Below are 22,445 nucleotides of genomic sequence, written 5' to 3'. Positions count from 1 at the left end.
TCAAATTTGACTATAAATAAAAAAATAAAAATTTATTAATTTTACCATGCCTAATATTAATATATCGCAACAACTTAGTGGTTTAGATGTTTGTTACCTGAACAGTAGCTAGATGTTTGTTAACATCATCAAAATCACCATTTTTTTTTGCACCAATATTGTTGATATCACTACTGCTACCAAATTCATTCCCAACACCGCTAACAACGCCGCCACTAGAAACCTAATTTTACAAAAAAAAAAATTTCAAACAATGTCATCATGATAATCCAAGAATTTAAGTGTATATACCATATATATTATATATGTTGTTTGATTACTAACCTGTTCTTGATGATTTAGTTGGCCCATGTTTTGTAAAAACATGGACCTCATTTCTTGCATCATTTCTTCTTTCATTCCTTGCCTCATTTCTTGCATCTCATGTTGAAGATTATTCACCATACCTTGAAGTTGTTTGACATTTCCATTTTATTGTATAGAAGCTCCAACCAAAGATGGTGTAACTCCAAAGCCCATTCCTCGCACCCGACCTCGAGCTTCCTTACCAAACACGATGCTAATTGCATCTTTAGCAATGTTTGACGTGTTTTGAGATTCTAGTGGGCATTGTTCTATTTCTTTCTGCAAATAACAAAGATAATTTATGAGAAAACAAAAAATTCAGGTTTTTCATATTTTATTTTGACATTATGCGAAAAAAGTAATTTTTTTTACCATTTTCTCTCCAGCAGCTTGACTACAAGGTTCTCCATTTTTTTTCTTGTGACCTTCAATCCATACTCGAGATCTTGTAATTTTTGTATCTGTTGAACTTTCTTTTTCCTTAAATATAGAAATATATATATATAATCATCATACACAAAATTCAAAATATTTATCATTAATTACATAATAAAATTAAATAATATTTACCATGATGTGAGCCAGACGAGCATAACCTCTTCGGCTCATTGTGTGAATGTGATCTTTTTTTACTCTCATTGCTCTAAATTTGGCACTCTTTTCCTGATATTTAACAAACAAAGAAACCAAGACATTAATATAAAGATTAGAAAAACATACAATTAAATTGAAATCTGAAAATTGCATAGTATATGAAGCTAGACAAAGAAATAAGTTCTGAAACAAAAGATAAGACACTGCACAAAGAAAGTAGATGCTTCTCAATGAAAAATGCAAATAATGCAGAAAGTAGTTAAATGGAGGTACATACCAAATTTATTTAAAGTCCATATCAGATAATAATTTCTCCACCAAAACAACAACAAACACAAGAAAAGTTAACAAACACACAACTAGAGAACTACTAGACGGATATATAAAATCTTGCTGCTCCTGATCCATCCTTATCTATGCAAAATCAGCTTCTTAATATCAAGTGACAATCCCTTCCCTTAAATATTAATGTTGAAACATCACCACAACAAAATACAGACATTAGATGTCCGGTCAACCATCAAATTCAGTCATAACTCACAATACAGAGATCTGCCCCTGTTCCAGCAGCTTTAGGTAATATTTTTCAGCAGCTACTTCATATCATTTAACAAAAGTCCATTTACAAAGAAAGAGAATTCTACCACAAATGTAGTAAATTATTATCACACATCAAATCCTATATAAAAAAATGCACAAAACTGAATATGCATGATTCAATAAAAAAAATTGACAAGCAACAAGGATAATTAAAGAGATTATGCTTTAAAAACATAGATTTACATTAATACAAAACATCAACAATTTTTATGATTTAGTTAATTAAAATATTTTCAAAAGCTTATAGGTTGACTGCACAAAATGCGCAGAGCAGAGAGTTGAAGTACCAACTATCCATGTTCAAGATTTACAAACTTTAACAATGAAAAAAATGAGAAAAACATGCTACAGACCTACGGTTCATAATACAACATATCAATTAGTTAAAAAAAATTTGCATAGCTAAAAATGCCATGATACCTGTACGATATTTTTTTCCATGCGCACATATTCTGATCACAAATACCAACATGCCCATCATCATCACCATCTAAGACTTATTCTCAAATATTTGGGTTGAATACATCAAATGTGTAGAAGACCATCAAGTTGTAGTTTATACATCAGAAATTCTAGCAGTAGCAAGAATCCAAAAAAAAAAAAAAACAAGACAATTCTTCTAGTTCTTTTTATAAAAAATAAATGCTTACTTGAAAGGTAGGTGACAGTGTCTTCTTTATAAATAATTCCCATTGATTTTGGTCCATATATTCAGGCTTCAAAATACTGAGATCTCTTGAAGCCCCTCGACCTGCATCAACCTCTCGTACAAGTATTTGAAGCTTAGACTTTCTATCACACAACAATTTGGCTAACTTTTGAAATACTACTTTTTTTTCCCAATCCTCAACTTTAAAATGCATCTGTACATAAAAAAAAGTAAAGAAAATATGTCTAGATTTGCTTATAGAATTAAAAGTGAAAAATTCATTTATTGAAGATATTACCTGAAGACAACTCCACATCTTTTTCTTCACTTCTTCTTCTATATTATTCCATCCATCTAATGTGTAAGGCACAAATTCTTTTATCATGCAACCTAGAAAAGAAGCGTACTTAACTGAATTATCTCCAACCGGTTGTCCGAACTCATTACGCTTTAGCTCTTTGCATTTCTGTTGGCCAATACCCACTTTCAACTTTGATGGACCTCGTCCCTTTTTCTTTATTGTTTCCTCAATTGGTTCTTTACCATTTAAATCATGTGATAAATTAGGCGGAGTGTCCGAGTTCCTTTTTGATAAACTATCAGCTATATTTTCCTGTAAAATAGCAAAAGAAGATGTTGAAATATGCAAGTTTAATTTATTAAAATAAACAAAGATTTAAAATAAAATACAATGTCACCTGAATTTGATCTACAGATGCTTTGTTGCGTTTTTTCCCAATTTTTCTCATCTTTTGAATGCTATGTAAAAACCTGATCAAACATGTAATATGACAAGAAACATCGCTGAAAATAAAACATGCAAAAAAATATATTGCAAAAAAAAAACTTGAGAAGAACATTTATCAATCCAAATAATTAAATAAAATTTCTAAAACTAAAAATCCCAATCATGTCTCAGTCACATCAATTCCCTCACACTCATTCCTTGAGTAAGGTTCTTTCTCAGTAATGTTAATCTCAAGTTGAGACACATCAAGAGGTGTTGATGACGTATATGCATCCTCTTCCAACACATCCATGTTAGTACCTCGAGGCGGTGCTTTTAACAACACATACCAATTTGATTCATCATTGTCCCTAGAATAGAATACTTGCTTTGCTTGTGATGCTAGAATGAAAGGATCACTTTCAAAAGTTCTTATTCCTTGGTGTAAGTTGACCAGTGTAAAACCATCCTCCATTTTTATACCAGTGCTGGGATTGGCCCAATCACACCTAAAAACAGGCACTTGAAAAGAATAGTAGTCCAGTAAAATAATATCTCTTATAACCCCATAGTAGGATAGTCTTCCTATTGTGTGCGAAGAATCATTACCACCAGATTGACAAATAGTGTCGGCTACAATTGAAACACCACTGTCTTGTGTCGACCTTTCAATATCAATTGTGTGGAACCGATGTCCATTTATAATATAACCTGTATAAGATGTAACATGCTTTCTTGGACCATTGTCTAGCCATTGAATTCGGCCTGAGGAGTTACCACAAACATGTTTTGATAACCAGTGAGCAAATGTTTCCATATGCTGCTTCTGTAACAAAGTTTCATTGTTTACAAGACGATGATCTGTTTGTTTAAGCTCCTCAATGTGCATCCTATTTAATTTAAATATTTTAAAAGGAGATGTTAGAATATACAAATTATGTAATATATCAAGTGTAATAGAGTATGAAATTAACTATACTCACTGTAAGTAAGATTCAACTTCTGCAGTATTAAACAACACATATCGATGTGCAGCTTGCAACACATTGTCTTCTAAAATCTTTTCTTTTCCCTGAGAAATTGGGCGACCTTCGACTAATCCATTTTCCAAATCCTCATTCCGATTAGAACGGACACCAATACTAGCAGCGTTTTTTATATAAGCACTACAAAAGCGCATTCGTTCATCTGCGAGGTAACACTCAGCTATGCAACCCTCTGGCCTTGCTCGGTTCTTCACATACCCTTTAAGTGTTTTCATAAATCTAAACCACAAAAAAATTACCATTAAACAAGTACTGATAGAAAAATCTAATTCGTTTCATAATATAAAGTTTGTCAAAAAGATAAATTAATATTTATTTTTATTACCTTTCAAATGGATACATCCAACGGAAGTGAACTGGCCCACACAAGCGAGCCTCTCTTGCTAAATGAATTGTCAAATGAACCGATATGGTAAAGAAAGCTGGTGGAAAGTACCTTTCCAACATGCATAGAGTTTCAGCAATACTCTCCTCGAGTTGCTCTAAACGGTTCTTGTCTAACACTCTTTGACATAATTCATTGTAAAATGCACTCAGCATAAGTAGAGTATTACGTGGACCTTTTGGTAAAATATTTCTTAATGCTACAGATAGCAATTGTTGCATTAGAACATGACAATCATGAGATTTCAGCCCAATAAGCTTATGGTCTGCTAAAGAAACACAATTACCAATATTTGAACTGTATCCATCTGGTAACTTTATTTTCTTCAACCTCGAGCAAAATACATCCATCTCTTTTTTTGACAATGTGTACGGTGCAGCAGGCAAGTGATATGTATTTTCTCCTTTTTCTTGAGGATGTAATTCTTTTCTAATTTGTAAGTCCATCAAGTCTTTGCGAGCATTAATACCATCTTTTGATTTTTTCTTCACGTTTAACAATGTTCCTATGATATTCTCGCAGACGTTCTTTTCAACATGCATGACATCTAAGTTATGATGTAGCATCAGCCCCTGCAAGTAACCATAAACACATTTCATCCTCTTAGTTCAAGATTAATAACAATTCATGAAAAGAAATAACATATTTATAAGGGCAACTTGTAGATAACTCCCTAAATCAAACATAACTTTCAATTTACTCCCTATATTTGTCTTTCCGAAAATGCCCTTGTCGTTATTTTAATCATTATTATTTCTTGAATTATCAAATGTGGAATCGGATTCAAAATCTGATTCACTTGATTCATCAAGATAATAAATATTTTCATCATCAGATGAAAATTCAATTGTTTCTACGGGATAGAATTCAATAGTATATATTTTTTCAAAAAGTTTAATTTTATTTTTCTTTTCGTTTCGTTTTGTACATTCATTTGCATAATGTTCTTCTTTGTTGCACAACCAACATGTGCAATTCTTTCCTTTACCCTTTGGGCAAGGTGGTTTTTTGTTATCAAACTTTTTATAAAATTTTCTTTTATAAGGTTTTCTGAAGAAATTCTTTTTAAATTTCTTTTTCTTATAGGGAATAAATTTCTTATTAAAAGATTTATAAGGTTTGTTAAATTTATTCTGTTTCTGTCGTTTTAAATATTTGTGTAACATGTTTGTTTTGCAACCTTATTCTTTTACTGTGAATTCCATTTTGTCACAACAAAGTTTATTGTTTTGTTTGTAGGATTTAGAGATTCTTTTATTTAGTATTATTCATGACATTTCTTTGTTATTATGTCTTTGATGAATTTAATAGCTCATCCTAAATTTTTAGCATAAGGACTAGTTAAGAATTCATCTTTACTGTGTATAGGTATATTAGGTATCTTATTAAAGATACTTAGTTTATAATGTTCCTTTTTATCAGCATCTATTAATTGATAATAGTTTGTTTCATAATCACAAATAAATTCTTCTAAGTAACATAAATTGCATAATTTAATATTATCTAATATAAAGATTGCTCTATTTTGTTCTATATTCTTAGCTACCAAATTAGCATCATTATTAGAAACTCCTAAAAATTCTTGGTACAAGGCATCAACAAATAGTTCGAAATATCGATGTCCTGTCATTCCTTGTGGTAGATTAGTAATTACTAGGTTTTCAGCCCAAGTTCTTAATGCTCCTACCAGTGTCATTTTTATCTCCCATGAGTTAAAACTTGAATATTCTCACTTTTGTCTAATAATGGTGTTAGTTGAATTTGTACTGATAGTTCATTTGCCCAATGATCTATCTTTGATTTTCTTTCTTTGGCTGTTGAATATCCTAAATCTAAGATATTTTGTTTCACAAATCCTGATGTTTTTGATTCTCTAAGAATATCTCTAACATCTTTATAAGATCCAGAGTATTGGTCTCTGTTATATTTAAATTCTTCATCATCTCTTCCATGACTACCTTCTACATTCGTTCGTAGATTTAATCGTGGTCTAGAATCATCTTCAGATTCTGATTCTGAAATATCCATATCTCTGTATTGTTCTGAGTCCTGATGTGAATGATATAATTCTTCTGTATTTACTCCTATTTGTTCAAAATCAGATGAGTCGGTTTCACTAAACATCTCCATATTTATGTTTGCCATAACTAAGGGGATTTCTATACCATGATTCAATTTTGAATGGTGGTTCTTCTTCCATTTTTCTTTTTCCTTTATCTATTGGAAGAACTTTCTTAAGATAGTTTAATATTTCATTACTATGTCTTTCTTTTTCAATTATTAATCTAGTCGTTGCTAAATCAATATATTCTTTGAAATTCTTCTCTAATTCTTGTATTGATAGATTGATCTTATTAATATTATTTTCTAAATCTCCTAGATCTTTTTCTAATTTTATTAAGGACGTCATTGCGATGAGGTTGACTCATTAACAATAGCTTGTTTAATTTTAAGAATATTTTGATTCATGGTTCCAATCTTATCAAGAATATCTTCATCATTTCTAGCAAATGATAATGATCTTCTTGGTACAGACTGTTTTGTGATTTGGAGGTCATCTGAACACCATCTTTTATAGGGATTTATTTCTTCAATAAATGCTTTTCGAGGGTGTTCAATTCTTGTAATATTTTCAAACATTCTTTCAACAGAAATAGTTGGTTTTGTTGAAATTATTCCTGTTTGAGAATTATTACTTATTGCTAAACTGACAACATAGTTTATATTGATCGGATGGTTTCCTGTTAACATAAAATTATTTCTATAAAAGTAATAATCTAATGTTAAAACGTCATTTATGTTTTTATCAAAAAAAGATATATTGTATTGTGGATAAATACAAAATTTCATCTTTTTGTAACATAAATTTCCTTCAATTTTTCCAAGGATAGAATCCTCGAAATTACGTATTCTTTTGTCATGAACTGTTATTTCAATTGGTGTATCTATTCCTTCTCGGTAGTGAGCTGATATTATTATTTCAGTTCCTCCGATATGAACATATTTCAGTTCAGATCGTTCTTTTTCACTGGCTTTTTCCATGATGGTATTAATATCTTGAGTTGTTAATAACTTCAGAGTATTAGACCTTGATTTGTTATTTATTTTACAAGATCGTTTTTTTGTACGAATCGAATAATAAATTAAATTTTTCTTGGGATTAATAAAATTTGAAATCTTACTTAGTATTCTTGGTTGGTCTATTAGATTTGTTTTTGAATTAGAAAACCCTGTTTTCTGTATTTCAGCAAACTTGCTTTGATTGAATATAATATTCAAATTATACTCTTGGTTTTCTTCAGATTTTTCAGATTCATCGACCAGGTTGTTTTGATTTGGAATTGTTACTTCTGTCATTTTAACAGATGATAGAACTTCTTAATTTTCTTAAGGCTATTAAAAGTATTTTTGTGGAATCTATCTGTTCTAATAAATTCTGAAAATCTTCGAAACTATCAATTGAAGATTGACAATTTTTAAGATGTTTCAAATTGTTTTCACAATTTTCTATATCAAAATTTATATTTTGAGAATATAAATTAAATATATTCATTTTTGTATTATCATACATTTTCCATTTAGTAAAAATTGTTACTTTTATTATTTTGTTTTTGTTGATCGGATTTCGATAACAAAGTTTGTTCTTATTCATAACATATTGTTATGTCTTCAATTTCATCATTTTCAGAAATTTGAATTATCATTTTCCAGTTGCTTGAAAAATGTTCTTTTTTATGATTTTTTAAATAAAAGGTTTGGAGATCTTTTATTTTATTCCATAATTGATCTATTTGACGTAAATCTTTTAGTAAGATTATTTTATCAAATAAATTTTTAATCTCAATATCTAAAGTTAATCCAGACATTAATAATTTGCTTTATTTAAGCTCTGATACCAGGTTGCGGAATTCTTCAAATTCTTATGAATTTTCTTATTCATGGATTCACAGATCTGATTCATGGATTTTCAGATCTGATTCATTTATAACAGATAAATGTTTTCATATTAGTTTGGTTCCATTCATGGATTATTAATAAAAATTTTAGTTGATAAATTGATTCAAATATGGTTAAATCAGAAGTATTTAAACGATATTCACGAAATGTATCATATTCATGATCATCTTCTATTTCGAACCAGTTTTTTATTATTAATCTTCCATTTCTTATAAAGGATGATGACATGATTAATGTATTTTGACTATTTCTTTGAATTAAGGGCTGCAGGAGGTTTAGGAAGGTTACCTTGTTTGAATGAATCTTGGTTTTGAGCAGAGGCCAAATCCTTGCTTTCCCTTAACGATCACTTGATCAACTGGTACTTGCTCTATGGATCTCCAGGTTTACTCTTAACCATGAATATTCAATGATTGGTTTCCAACCTTATCCTCCTTACGCCCTGCTTGTTTAGTTATTAGCCATAAGGCTTATTTTGTTTTTGATTTTATGTTTCTTAGTTTCTGATAGTTTTCACACGTCTTGTATGAACCAGATTGTAAGAAATTTTAAGAAGAGAGAGATACTCAAACTTCACTTATTATTTTACAGCACAAAATATCTTCTTTTATAGGCGTGGAGAAACGCATACATAATTAAAAATAAAAGAAAAGAGGGGGACCACCCGACACTACATAATGGAAACAGCTCATTTTACATCTGAGTGGATGCCTTTAACATGTGGTGTGGTCCACGATTTCATTTGTTTTTACATTGTGTCACTCTCTGAATCACTGGTGCATTCGGACCATTTCTTTATTGGTTTGTCTTCTTTGACAGCTGGTTTGTCCTCTTTGACATCTGCTTCTTCTGTCTGAATGGGTTGGCAATGTCCACATTTGTGAGTGGATATCATTGTTCTTAGTTTTTGACATAACATTTGTTGGGTTTCTCGGATCATGTCAACTCTTGCTTCATAGATTGGAGCTTCGAATTGAGCTAACATGGCTTGTTCTTTCTTTTGGATTGTCTCCTTGTGTCCAGTGGTTAATAAAATTTTACTGGTTGCAAAATTTATTTTAACCTTTGAGTTTCCATCAATCTTTCCTGTCTTTGAGATCATATCAATCAATGTCTTTATTCTTATCTCAGGAAGTGTTGAGATATTCATTACTGGTTTCTCTTCATTTGATCCTTCGAATAAGAACTTGTCCTTTTGTTTTCGACATTGAATATATACCATTGGTTGATAGAATTTGTTATCATCCCAATCTGGAAGGGTTGAGTGAATACTCAATGTTAATACTGGATCGTCCTTAAAGACTTCTTTCTTGAACTGGATGATACTATTTCTCAACTGATATGAAAATAGTTCTATTTCTTGATTGTTGGGACTGACTTCCAATCCACTTAATAATCCATTTGAAAAGAATCTTGCGACTTCATGCGCTGGAGCACCTTGCAGTGTTCTTGCTCTTGATATGCTCTGTGTGTCACAAGTTTGTAGCCAAGATTCTGCAGATGGTTTGGCTATTCTCAAATCGTTTAGTGTTTCTAAGAATTCAGTCTTGAGTTTTTCTGAAAAATTTGTTTTCTCAAAAATTGGTTTTTGTGGTCGCAGATTGACCATCTTTATTTCTTTCTTTTCAAGGGCACTTTTAAACATCCTTTCTTCTTTTTTATTTTTCTCGGTGCTGGCTGTGTCCACCGGTTCTTTTTTCTTTTCTTTTTCTTTGTCAGTGTTGGCTGTGACCACTGACTGTTTCTCTTTTATCTCCATTATTTTGTCAAATGGAGTTGCCATTTTGATTGGTGTTCTTGGTGAGGATGATGATGATGAAGTTATCATCTTTTCTTCTGTCCTTTGAATTTTTCTACTCAAATTCCTTTCTTTTAGTTGAAGAATTTGAATTTCTTCCTGCAATTCAATCAATTGTTCTTTTAATTGACTTAGTTGCTCCATCTTGATTATACTCTGCACAAGAAAACATATTTATATATATAATGGTTAGTAAAATAACTCTTTTCGTGAGTAATTCGGATAATTTTATTATGCGTATAATTGCATTTATAAATTCTTTTGCAAGAATTGAATCAATATTAAATTGATTATTTTACTCAAAGAGTAATTTATGTTTCAGAATATAAATCTCATTTCATCAATTTATATTCCCCATGCTTTCTGAGGCATGTTCAGATGACTGAAAGTCATAAAATAATTCATGTTTCTGAATATAAATCTCATTTCATCAATTTATATTCCCCATGCTTTCTGAGGCATGTTCGGATGACTCACAGTCATTTTCTGGATCACTTAGGATCTCCTTTATTATTCCGTTACTACGGATAGTATAGTTTGGATGAAGTTCTCTGGTTAATGCGTCGGGTAATGAATTATCCGTTCCTTTGACATGTTGGATCTCGAACTGATAATGGTTCAATTCCAATTGCCATCTAATTAGCCTTGCCGCATTTCTCCCTGCATTTCTTGATATTTTCCTTGTTTTGAAATATGTTAAATTCATATTATCTGTTCTTACTAAAAACGGTTTAGAAATAAGATAAATTTCATAAGTTCTAATTGTGAATATTAAAGCTAATAATTCTTTTTCATTCGAATGATAATTTAATTGTGCACCTTGAAAAGTTCCTGATGTATAGTTGCATAATTCTTCATTATTTCTAGTAGCTGTTTTAGTAAGTTCTTCTAAATTTTTTTCTCCAGTATAAGCTTTTAAACATGCTCCCCAGTATTCATCTGAAGCGTCTGTCTCAATTATTATTATATCTTTATTTGAAGGAAAATATAATTCAGGAAGATTACTAATTATTTTCTTTTTAATAGTGTCTATGTAATTAGTATCTTCTTTCGACCATTTCCACTTATAGTCCTGTTTAAGTTTTACCTGAAGAGGTTTTCTGATTTCTGCAAGTTTCTTAATGTAATTTCCAGAATAAGTTAATAATCCTAAAAATCTTCTTAATTGATCTTTATCCTTGATTTCACTAGGAAAATCATGAATTTTCTTAAGTATATGCGGTTGTAAACAATGTTTTCCATCTTCTATTTGTAATCCTAAATAATTTATTTTTGTTTTGAATAATTGTGCTTTCTTTTCAGAAATTATAATTCCATCTTTATGACAAATATCTAAAATTGTCATGAGATCTTTATAATGTTGATCTAGTGTTTTTGAATAAATTAATATGTCATCTATATAAACGCAACAAAAATCTATATATGATTTAAAAGATTCATCCATATATCTTTGAAAGATACCTGGTGCTTGTTTAAGTCCAAAAGGTAATACAGTCCATTGATACTGTCCTTTTGGACAACTGAATGCTGTAAGTAATTGTGTTTTTGGTTCTAGTTGAATTTGCCAGAATCCTGATTTACAATCTAAACTGGAAAAATATTTCATTTCTCCTATATAAGATAGTAAATCATTCTTATTTGGGATATAATATCCATCCATAATTGTTGCTTTATTCATCTTTCGATAATCAATTACCATTCTTTTCTTATCAGTATCTTTCTTACTGACATAAAAGGCTGGTGAAGAGTGTGGACTTTTACTAGGGATGATTATCTTAAGTTTTAATAATTCTTGAACTTCTTTTTCAAATATTTTTGCATCATCCATGTTACATCTTCTTGGTGCTTCACGGATTGTGATATTAGGGTCTTTGAGTTTTATTGAAGCAATGAATTGTTTTCTTTTCTTAATTTTGTCCTGAGGATTTTCAGAACATATATCATGAAATTTCCTCATGATTTATTTTTCAGGATTAATCGTTAAAATATTTTCTATTTTTAGTTCTATTGGATTTGTATTTCGTTTATGAAAATTCTTTGTAAATCCTTCATTTCCTACGCGAAATGCTGTTCGTATTTTGGGAATGTAAATCATTGATGATCCTTTGTTTAAAGTTATGTGATCTTCAAATTGTGTAAAGGGAAGATATTCTCTTAAAAAGTTATTTCCTATTATAATGTCCATTCCTGGTTCTATTTGATATATAATGGGTATTACAAATTTTGTTTCTTCTATTTCTATTTTTAATTTTTCTGCTACTGTATTAAGCATGATTATTGATCCATCTCCTATTCGAACTTTTAATCCTTTATCATATTTCTTCAAATAATGATTTGGAAGTATATGCTTGCTTCCTAAACACATACTTGCTCCTGTATCAACATAAGCATGTATATGATATGGTTTATGTTCTTTGATTTTAATTTGAATTTTTATATATATACTATTTGGATTAGTTTTGTTTTTATTATCCATTCTCTCATTTTTTTTTATTTTTTTTATTTTTTTTAAGAGATAAGGGTAAAATTGGTATTTAGAAACAAAAGTTTCTCTCTCCAGGGAGTTGAAAGTAAGTTTTATTTATGTAGGGAAATATAAATAAGTTATAAAGTGTTTTAGGGAGTGATTGACAATTAATCCTATTTATAAATGTAATATAATGAAGATGGTGCAAAATAACTTACACTCCAATATGAAAAATCGAAAAAGATTGATTTTTTCTTCCACATTTGAACTGGTTTCTGTACCTTCTCTGAGCTATCTAGCTTCTTCCTTTTCCTTGTATCATTAATTGTCTTTATTTTCTGCTTTTTCCCCCAATCACTTTCAATGTCTTTTACTGCCGTCAGAATTTCCAACCCATTCAAAAGTTTAGGTTTTTCTTTACTCTCTTTTTTTCCATTAAACCACTTTTTTTTTCTGACGAAATGGATGACCGTGAGCAAGATATCTCGTATGACCCATATATGCAAACTTCTTACTGTACTTAAGCCACATAGAGCATACATCTTCACCACATATTGGGCAAGAAAATCTGCCTTTTGTGGTACATCCTGATAGATTTCCATAAGCTGGAAAATCATTGATTGTCCACATCAAAATAGCCTTCAAGTTGAACATTGACTTGCTAAATGCATCATATGCCTCCACACCCGTGTCCCACAACTTCTTCAAATCTTCCACAAGGGGCTCTAGGTATACATCTATATCATTTCCTGGTTGCTTTGGGCCAGGAATCAGTAATGTCAACATAAGATTTTCCTTCGCCATGCACGCCAATGGAGGAAGGTTGTAATTTACCAAAATAACCGGCCAACAACTATATCTAGAACTAAGGTCACCAAAAGGATTGAATCCATCTGTCGCAAGACCAAGCCGGAGATTTCTAGGATCCGATGCAAAATCTGGCCACTTATGATTTATTGTATCCCAAGCTACTGAATCAACTGGATGTCGCATCATATGATCTTGACTTTTGTGGTCAGCGTGCCAAATCAAGTCTTCAGCCATTTCTTTTAATTTAAACATCCTTTTCAATCTTGGTATCACTGGAAAATATCGTAGAACTTTTTCAGGAACTCCTTTATGAATTTTGGCGGTGACTTTGTCCGCCTTCCATCTAGAGGAACCACACTTTGGACATGAGTCCAAATCTTTAAGCTCATTTCTGAATAAACAACAATCGTTTGGACAAGCATGAATTTTCTCATATCCTAGATCAAATGGTTTTAAAAACTTTCTTGTTGAGTAAACAGATTCTGGAAGCGTGTGTTTATCTGGAAGCATGTCACCTAAGATCTTAAGGAGCTCATTGAAACTCTGGTCAGTATGGCCATTAGTAGACTTGTAATTTTATAGTGAGACAATTGCTGACAACTTTGTATAAGTTGTACAACCAGGGAAAAGAGGAGTTTCTGCATCTTCTAATAAATCATGAAACTCATAATCTCCTGCCTCAGCCATAGTGTGTCCAACATCTTCATTCGGCACGAAGGAATCTCTGAATAAGTTATATGCATCTCTAGTTTTATCTTCTTCTACTTGAACTCCATTTGAACTACCTTCCCTTTGAAGTTGTGAGCTATATATTTCACCATGAAAGACCCATGTAGTGTAAGAAGGATCGATCCCCTTAATGATTAAATGATCATACACTTGGTCAAATTTCATATACTTCTTATTTTTACATTTCTTGCAAGGACATAAGATAACTTCACATGTTTTGGCATAGATCCTAGCTTGTGCAATAAATTTTTTAACTCCTTCTTCATACTCTGGTACAAGCCTTGAAGGTAGATTCATCCATTCCTTATCCATTTCGTAATGACCCAAACCCGGAGATGATGACTAAATATGGACAACTAAATAATAAATAATCAAATAAAAATTTGAAAACAATTCAAATTACCTAATTCTCACTGTGTAAAGTTTTGAATCAATACACTAAAATATTATTATTTATAAAAAATTTGAAAGATTTCACCATATTATATGGTTAAGAAATTTGACTATTGAGTGGTTCTGTTCAAAGTTTTACTTGTTAAAAAAGTGTAGGGAAGTAAAAAATTAAAGGCAACAATTTTTTAGAAAAATAGTTTCATAACTCTAAAATTTTTTCATAAAATAATCCATTTGAGTCTCATGAGCAACATAGAATGCAGAGTGTTTACCAATGAATTTGGCTTAAATATAAGCAATTATATTATTTAAATCTCTCCATAAATTTTCACTTAAAAATTATTTGAACAATATCAAATAACTACACAAAAAGCAAGCAAAAAGTATAGTAAAAAAAATAGGGGAAGAAACACTTAAGTGACACAATGATTTATCTTTCTATATATAAAAAAAAAAACAGAACACACGACTACTAAATGAATAATGACCAGATTTAGCAAGAGCCTTAGATTTACAAAGCAGGACTGAACATCGCATTTGCAACTAAATGTTTAAGGCAAAAAAAATCAGGAAAGAACACGGCACTATAAAATTAAAACTGAATATACTAAATCATGCATTTACTCACGAAAAAATCTAGCATGTATTCGCACAAGTGAAATATACACTCAGAACTATGCAATAGCACTTATTTATCACCAAGGAACATTTCGAATAGAAGGTCCTCACCTGATATGTTGTAAAATCCCTAGGAATCCTCAAGCCCCTGCACCCAATAAATTATCAAATTAATATATATATATATATTAATTTATAAATAATATTCCTCATCTGTATATAATATAATGTCATACTTTTGAAAAAGATCGGGTCAATGTTGTGAGCGTTGACTTCTGACCTTAGCTGGTTGAACAAGGAAAAGAATTGCAAATTAAATTTTTTTTCCTTCAACATCTTAATTAATTACGAATGTTTTGAGTTTTTAATCATGGTTACTTCATCATAGAACTTTCCATGAGAAGAAACACACTCTGATGTTTATCCAATCATCTATATGTAAGCTAATGAATCTTGCAATTAAAGTCACACTAAAATCAAAAGCTAGCAGAGAAAGTCAGAAATTTTGATTATTTTACCATCCATCATACAAACCAATACCGGACATCTTTTTCAAATTTCCAATTACAGTAAACATTTACTCAACTAGAAAAAAAATTTAGATTGGATACATATGAAGTATTCAGCAAGGAGACACATGCGATTAATCATATCTAAGTGTTAAAAGGATAACAAAAGCTGCCGCACAGATTTGATCTACCCCAAAGTATAGATTTCTGTTTCATGGTAAGTTCACAACAAATGAATATTCATAATCGTCCTCATACTCTGGGATGGAAAATTAAAAACCACAGGTTTATAAAGATGAATTTTTCCAAATAGATAAAACTGAAGTTTGCATTTGTAACACTATGTAATAGATTAAAAAACTCCCTAGGATTATGGCAAAGCACAACTTGAATGCTGCAATGGTAAACTAACAATTTTTTGAAACTGTTTAGACCAAAACTTCTTTAGATAGCTAATACAAAATATCTTTGGCATACATCATGTCATGCCCAATATCAATGTTTTAAAGATAAACTTCTTCATATGTAGAGTTAGACATAACTAAACCATTTTCTATTTTTGGAGGGCCAACAAGACAGAAATGCTGCTTCTGTCAGCAATGAAACAAAAGTCACATTGTGCAGGATAGATGACCATCATATGGCTTTTCATAAGATTCTAAATCATACTTCATGTACAGAAAGCTGAAGTTTGTGTCGAGTAACACGTCATTCTCAAAGCTGGACACAACACTTCTAGCTTTGAATCATTTAAAAAATTGTGTGAATCTCGTAGTAATTAATGAATTAAGTACTTTTTCCAGTATGAGTTAAACAATTAGAAACAGATTAATTGGCATGCACCATAAACTTACAAGTCTCACACGGTCAAATTAAAACCAAAAAATGAAAGAGTGGGTGCCCGGTTAGCCAACTTATGGCTAAGGGCTTTTGTGACTCTATGTATAAACAATCTTTGTTTAATATAATTTACATTCATTAATGACATTATCTTTGTCTTTCTTTATATTGTTATATTGTGATATACTATTGTTGTTTTGATAAAGACCTTGAATATACTATAGTGTAAGTAAGATGAGATAGTGAATAAAGAGAGATCACTATTATGAAACACATCTTATAGTCACTGTATATTCTAAACAGTTCCTAGTCAATTGAGCCGTCCGCTAATAAGGATAAGGATCGCTCAAGATTGAGACTAGCATTTGTGATGCCAAGTACCATGTTTCATTGGTAATGGACATGGAGATGTTCAAAGCATGCAAATGGATATTCATATGATGAATGATCGAACTACCCTATTCGGACTTTCCAAGTGGTTATCACTTATCGAGTGGATAAAGTCCGCGGTTTTGGTTGTACACCATTAGTCCTTACTACTTGAAACATCATTGAGACTCTATATGCTAGTACTGTACTTTGACTCGTTTACCGACTCTATTGGGGTCATCATGTGTTGGGATTGGGTACAGTTACGACACATATAGGAGTCGATGCTTTGTTGTCAAGGATTCACCACATACTTGCGAGTGTGGATATCCTATGCGATCTAAGGAGATATTAGTGTGACGAATCTCTGGCCAGAGTACATGATGTGTTTTAGGTTACTCGGTTTTCCTAGTAACACATGAGATGTCACTATTTGATCTCCAAGATGTAATGCATAGTTATCGAATCTCGAACGACTCTCGATGCACCAATGTTTGTTGATTCGATCAGGATATATGGATGAAGAAACCATACTGTACGCTAACCAAAATCTACTGGTTCTTGCAGGTACTATCAGTGATACCTAGGGAATCATGGGGCGATGTTGCTAGATGCTCTTACCATGATTCGTTGGGCAAGTCAGAAATTGTTGTTCCGAGTCACAAGGAGTTGTGAGCCCACGGCTAGCTGTATCCCTGAACCATTGAGGGTCACACAAGTAATGGATTACTAAACCCCGTTGAGATAGTTAAATTTAAAGAGTTAAATTTAATGAAAGAGAAGTTGGACTTCTTAACTAAAAGGGAGTGGAATTTCCTAAAATGACATAGGGATGGGAATTTTTGGAAATCACTGAATTCGGATTCAGAAAAATTATCTTGACTATAAAAGGTGCAGAAATGGTTTCTGTACACATTGGTGAAATCTGTTTATCAATCGGAGTCATGATGAATTTTATATTAATTTCTATAACAACGGGCTTGGCTTATTGGGCTTAAGTTATGGATTGTGGGCCCTAAGGAGTTAGAGTCCTAATACAATTATAACTTAATCTAGTCTAGAAATTATCTATAAATACATGTGTAGTGTTCGAAAATTGACACAATTCATTCTAGCAATTTTCGAAATTCACATAAAATAATTCAAGGGGATTTTCGAAAATCCTCTGTCCCTTTTTGAGAAAATTCGGTCTGTGATTTTTGTGAAAAATTACATTCCGAATTAACAGATCAAATCTGTTTATTCTCTACGATAAACTTCTGATTGATTTCTAGTGCAATCAATCAGAGGGTTTCTGTTTTCTGTTCGTGGACCTTATTCCGGAGATTGATCGTGAAGCCATCGGTTCCCGGGATATACAAGAAGAGCAGATTAAATTCTGTTGGTGTCCATAATCAAGCCGTTGCTTGAAGAGGTAAAATATTATTAATTGTGATTATTATTATTTTACTTGCAACATAATTTAATCGTAAAGTTTTGATACCCATGATATGGAATTGTTCCATATCGAAAAAATAAAAAATTTTAAACTTCCGCTGCACCGGGTATCAATTCTTAATTGATCTGAACAAGTGTTTCAACAAAAAATTGAATATAACATAAAAGTAATATTCTTATACCAGTATCTCATCGATCCATGAACACTACGCATGAACAACATATATCACTATGAACCAGTGAAATCTATCACATATCCGACTATCACAAACTGAAATTTACACCAAAACTTGAACACTAGTGATAAAACTCATTGACGGTTATCGAAGGAGACAACAACATACTACAACCAATAAATAGGAACTCACACCCGATTTGACAACCGATTTGCAGAAAAAGAGAAAAAAAAAACTCACAAACGATTGAAAGGGGCAAAGGCAAAACTCACAGTGACAGAGGAGCGATCACTTACGGCTGCAAATTTGGGCATTCAGCGGATTCTTGGACTTGGGGTTCTTCTACTATCGCGACTTCATATTTAGGCAAAGACGGACTGAGGCGCAAGAGAATTTTGATTCTGGGACAGATCGAGTGAGGCGCAAAGTGGTGATATTGTTTAGAGGGAAAGAAAATAATTAGAAGAGGGAATCCGAAAAAATAAGGCACCGAGTTGTGAATAGAGTGAATGAAATTTGGGTAGGTTTTAATAGCTTGCTTTTTCACACTGTAGACAATAATCTAAATCTAACGAGATTTGGGTAGATTTTTAAAAGCTTGTTTTTTTACGCTGCAGAAAATAATCTAAATCTATTGGCAGCATGCAATTAATGTAAGATGCTCTATATCTTAACTTAAAATTATTGGCAGCATGTAATTAATATAAGCTGTCGTATGTATACAATTTAATAACATCAACAGCACACTTTTATGAGTATTCTACAAATAATAATATTAGCAACGTGTTTTTATTCTGCGCTGTTAATGCAACGCTGCGAAAAGTCAAATTTCTTGTAGTGCAAGATTCCAGAAGAAAGCTTTCTAAATATCATTAGATAACGATACATATATCATACGTACCATATGCCAAAGAATGTCCCTGTTTATGAGATCGTTCTTATTTTTTTTAGTACAATTCATTTATTGGATCATAAAAATTTATTTACTATCCGTTATCATTTTTGAAATGAGACAAATAATAAAGACTGATTATTATATAAGTACACTTTTAAAAAGATCTTTTTTTTAACGTTAAAAACTCTCATTAAATATGACATCAAGATTGATAAAGTATAATATTAATTTTGGTGATGATATTTATGCAACAATCAAACATTGAGCATATCAGTTAAACAAGTTAAACAAAATCAAGAATACAATTTGATCTGAATCAAAGAAAAACATTTGTTGACGATTGAAGATCTATTTTGGCTATTAAGAACAATATTCCAATAACCAAACCAGATGAATATACCAAACCAGTACATAGACAACCAAACCAGATCAGATAGAGCATACCAGATCAATCAAGTCGTCTGAACATCAAACTAATTCAATCTAAGTTGTTAGAGGTAAAGCCAAATTAAATTGGTGGATATAAAGACTTTAGGATTTGTACTCGACAACATTCAAATTGTTCCACTACCTTTAGTATTATTTTTGGAAAGAGGACGAGGACACGTGGCATGTTGTTCTTAAGTATCGGCTATATTTGAAACCGTCTAAATTTTTGAACGTTGGAAAAGAACCACTATAAATACTCTATGATGCATGCAGTTGCAGTCTCTCCTCACGCATTCAAAGATTCTAAGATCATTGATCTTAATTGAGAGTGTGTTACTAGGAGTTTTTCTCAAGGGTTGATTGGATCGGATTTGTGTAAGTCATTTTATAAATAAAATTCTTCTAGTGAAAATCTTTATAAAAACATAAGAACGGGAGACGTAGAAGTTTTAACTTCGAACTTCCATAAAATCTTGTGTTCTTTATTTTTATTTTCTGCACAATTTCAATTTTGTCTGTCTTAAGCTATCCAGTTCAATTAGTATGTGAAAAAATTTCCGCCCGATCAGATCAGTTCTCACAAGAAAATTTTGTTAAGCAAAATTCTGACAATCGAGCTGGTAAATTAGCTTAACTGTAAGACAAGTTTTGAAAAATATTAAGCATTTATTCACCCTTTTTCTCTACACATATTTCGATCCTAACAAAGATAATACAAATCTCTCTCCCTCCCTTAATTTGAAAAGCTTTATCATCTTCAAAAAGACTCAAGAAACACAAAGATTATGATCAGAAGTCTTAAAATTTCAGCATGCACAAGAAATTTCATTCCAATTCAATCTAGAAGATTGCTTGCGCTACTGATTTTCGTCATTATTCATTGTTGTCTCTTTTTAAAATTATGAAGAAGTTGTAATCCGTGGAAAGAGTCTTCCCAGAATCCTTATTGATTTATTAATTGTTTTGCTTGTTAGGAGTTTCAGTAGGCAAAGATAAGGTCTATTAATAAATCAATTAAAGAACTAGATGTCACCACTGTTTTCGTTTGAAATCCAACTATTGACGGTAAAATCTTGTAACCACATTCATAGGAAGTATTTTGTTACCCATTAATTTAGAGGAGATTTTTTTTGAGAATCTTTTCCTATGTCTCGTATCTGCACGCTATTTGTGCTCTGGAATGTGAACCATTTGAACTGTTGAGTATTGCGATGCAGATTTCGTGCGGGTTTATAAATTATTTGAAACTGAAAAATGTGTTGTAAAATGCGGGTTTTAATTTTGAAAATGTGTTCCACACAGGTGAATAAAAATGAAGAAAGGTGAAAATGAACTTCGAAGCTTCTTTTATGATCATCAAGATTAGTCGTCGGGCCTTTATTTATGTACGACATTGGTAGCCATGTTCTGAATGAGCAAAAAGAAATTGTAAAGCGATATTGTTCATAAGTTTGTTCTCATTAATGATGCAAATGCTTTGTTCTACTTATTCTGTTTCAGAGGTACTAGCATGATAAACAATAATACAGATTACGAAATGTAATCACATGATTTCATTTCTCGTACCAGAGATTCACATAAAAAAAACTGAAGTTGATCAAAAATTATCTGAAATATGTTTATGCATGGATGAATTGTGGTTGTGCTCATGTATTACTCGTAATATACATTCCGAAAAAATTTGTATGTGTTGTCGTTTATTGTGTGTGGTGGCACGATGGACACAAAACATAGAAAACTTCTACTAGTTGTTCTGGTTCAACAATTGTTGTTCCAAAATCTGTTGTTGTTGTGTCTTCTAGTTTGCCTACATACGACAAAGTGTGTGAAGCGGCGTCGTTCCACTCGTATCACATCAGTGTCGTACACCATGTAAAAAAGAATCAATGCTCAATTGAGCCATTTGAATATGATTATTGAAGATGGGGACGTTCAATGTGTGGTAAACTTGAGATGAATCAGAATGCTTTTGGAAGTTTGTGCAATCTTTTAGTTAACTTTGTAGGACTAACAAATTCAAGATACGTCCGAGTAGAAGAGAAGATAGCAATGTCTTTGTCCATATTGACACATCATAAGAAAAATCGTGTCACGAATCACGAGTCATTATTACATGTGTAGTGTACAAACAATAAGTGCTCACTTTCATGAAGTACTTTGTTCCATGTTGAAGTTACACCTGATACTTCTCGTGAAGCCTACCCTAGTCGATGGAAACTATGACAATGAGACTTGGAAATGGTTTGAGGTATGGCTTCGACATTTTGTATCTGTTTACACAATGAAATGAAATTCAAAGTCATAAAATTTTAACTGTTAAATAGTTTAATTGCATTACTCTATGAAGGGCTGCCTAGGTGCATTGGATGACACACATATTGGTATACATGTACCTGCTAAAAAGAAGCCTAAATACATGAATAGAAAAGGAAACATTACGGTTAACGTGTTGGCTATTTGTGACGACAATATGAAATTCATTTACGCTCTTACTGGGTGGGATGGATCTGTGACTGATGCAAGAGTGTTAAGAGATTCATTAACTCGAGATAATCACTACAAGGTTCCACGAGGTAATATAGTTTGAACAAATCTGTTGTTTAATTTTTCCCAATTTCACTGATACGTGTTCTACAAAATTTTTTGTTTAATGCAATAAAAACATTTAATTA

General features: G+C 31.6%; 1 protein-coding gene across 1 annotated transcript; it reads right to left on the bottom strand.

Annotated features, from left to right (window-relative positions):
- Positions 1-3,096: 3,096 nt before the first annotated feature.
- On the bottom strand, positions 3,097-14,419 carry LOC140862497 (uncharacterized). Its single transcript, XM_073265527.1, has 6 exons — positions 13,999-14,419; positions 13,084-13,878; positions 12,850-12,941; positions 4,287-4,918; positions 3,899-4,180; positions 3,097-3,805 (listed from the first exon to the last, which is right to left on the bottom strand). Exons 1-6 carry the CDS (start codon positions 14,417-14,419, stop codon positions 3,097-3,099), a joined length of 2,931 nt encoding a protein of 976 aa, XP_073121628.1.
- Positions 14,420-22,445: the final 8,026 nt, after the last annotated feature.

The sequence above is a fragment of the Henckelia pumila genome, chromosome 4 (genome assembly GCF_033568475.1).
Source record: "Henckelia pumila isolate YLH828 chromosome 4, ASM3356847v2, whole genome shotgun sequence".
Lineage (NCBI taxonomy): Eukaryota > Viridiplantae > Streptophyta > Magnoliopsida > Lamiales > Gesneriaceae > Henckelia > Henckelia pumila.
The sequence above is the reverse complement of the archived record's forward strand: the minus strand, read 5'-3'. Positions and strand labels throughout refer to the sequence as shown.

Excerpts from the sequence above, each read along its gene's own strand:
- LOC140862497 (XM_073265527.1), bottom strand. The coding sequence starts at position 14,419 with ATGGATAAGGAATGGATGAATCTACCTTCAAGGCTTGTACCAGAGTAT. Across the intron at positions 13,879-13,998 it reads AGAAACTCCTCTTTTCCCTG|ATAAACACACGCTTCCAGAA; the intron begins GTTGTACAACTT and ends ACATGCTTCCAG. Across the intron at positions 12,942-13,083 it reads CTCTATGTGGCTTAAGTACA|TAAAAGACATTGAAAGTGAT; the intron begins GTAAGAAGTTTG and ends TTCTGACGGCAG.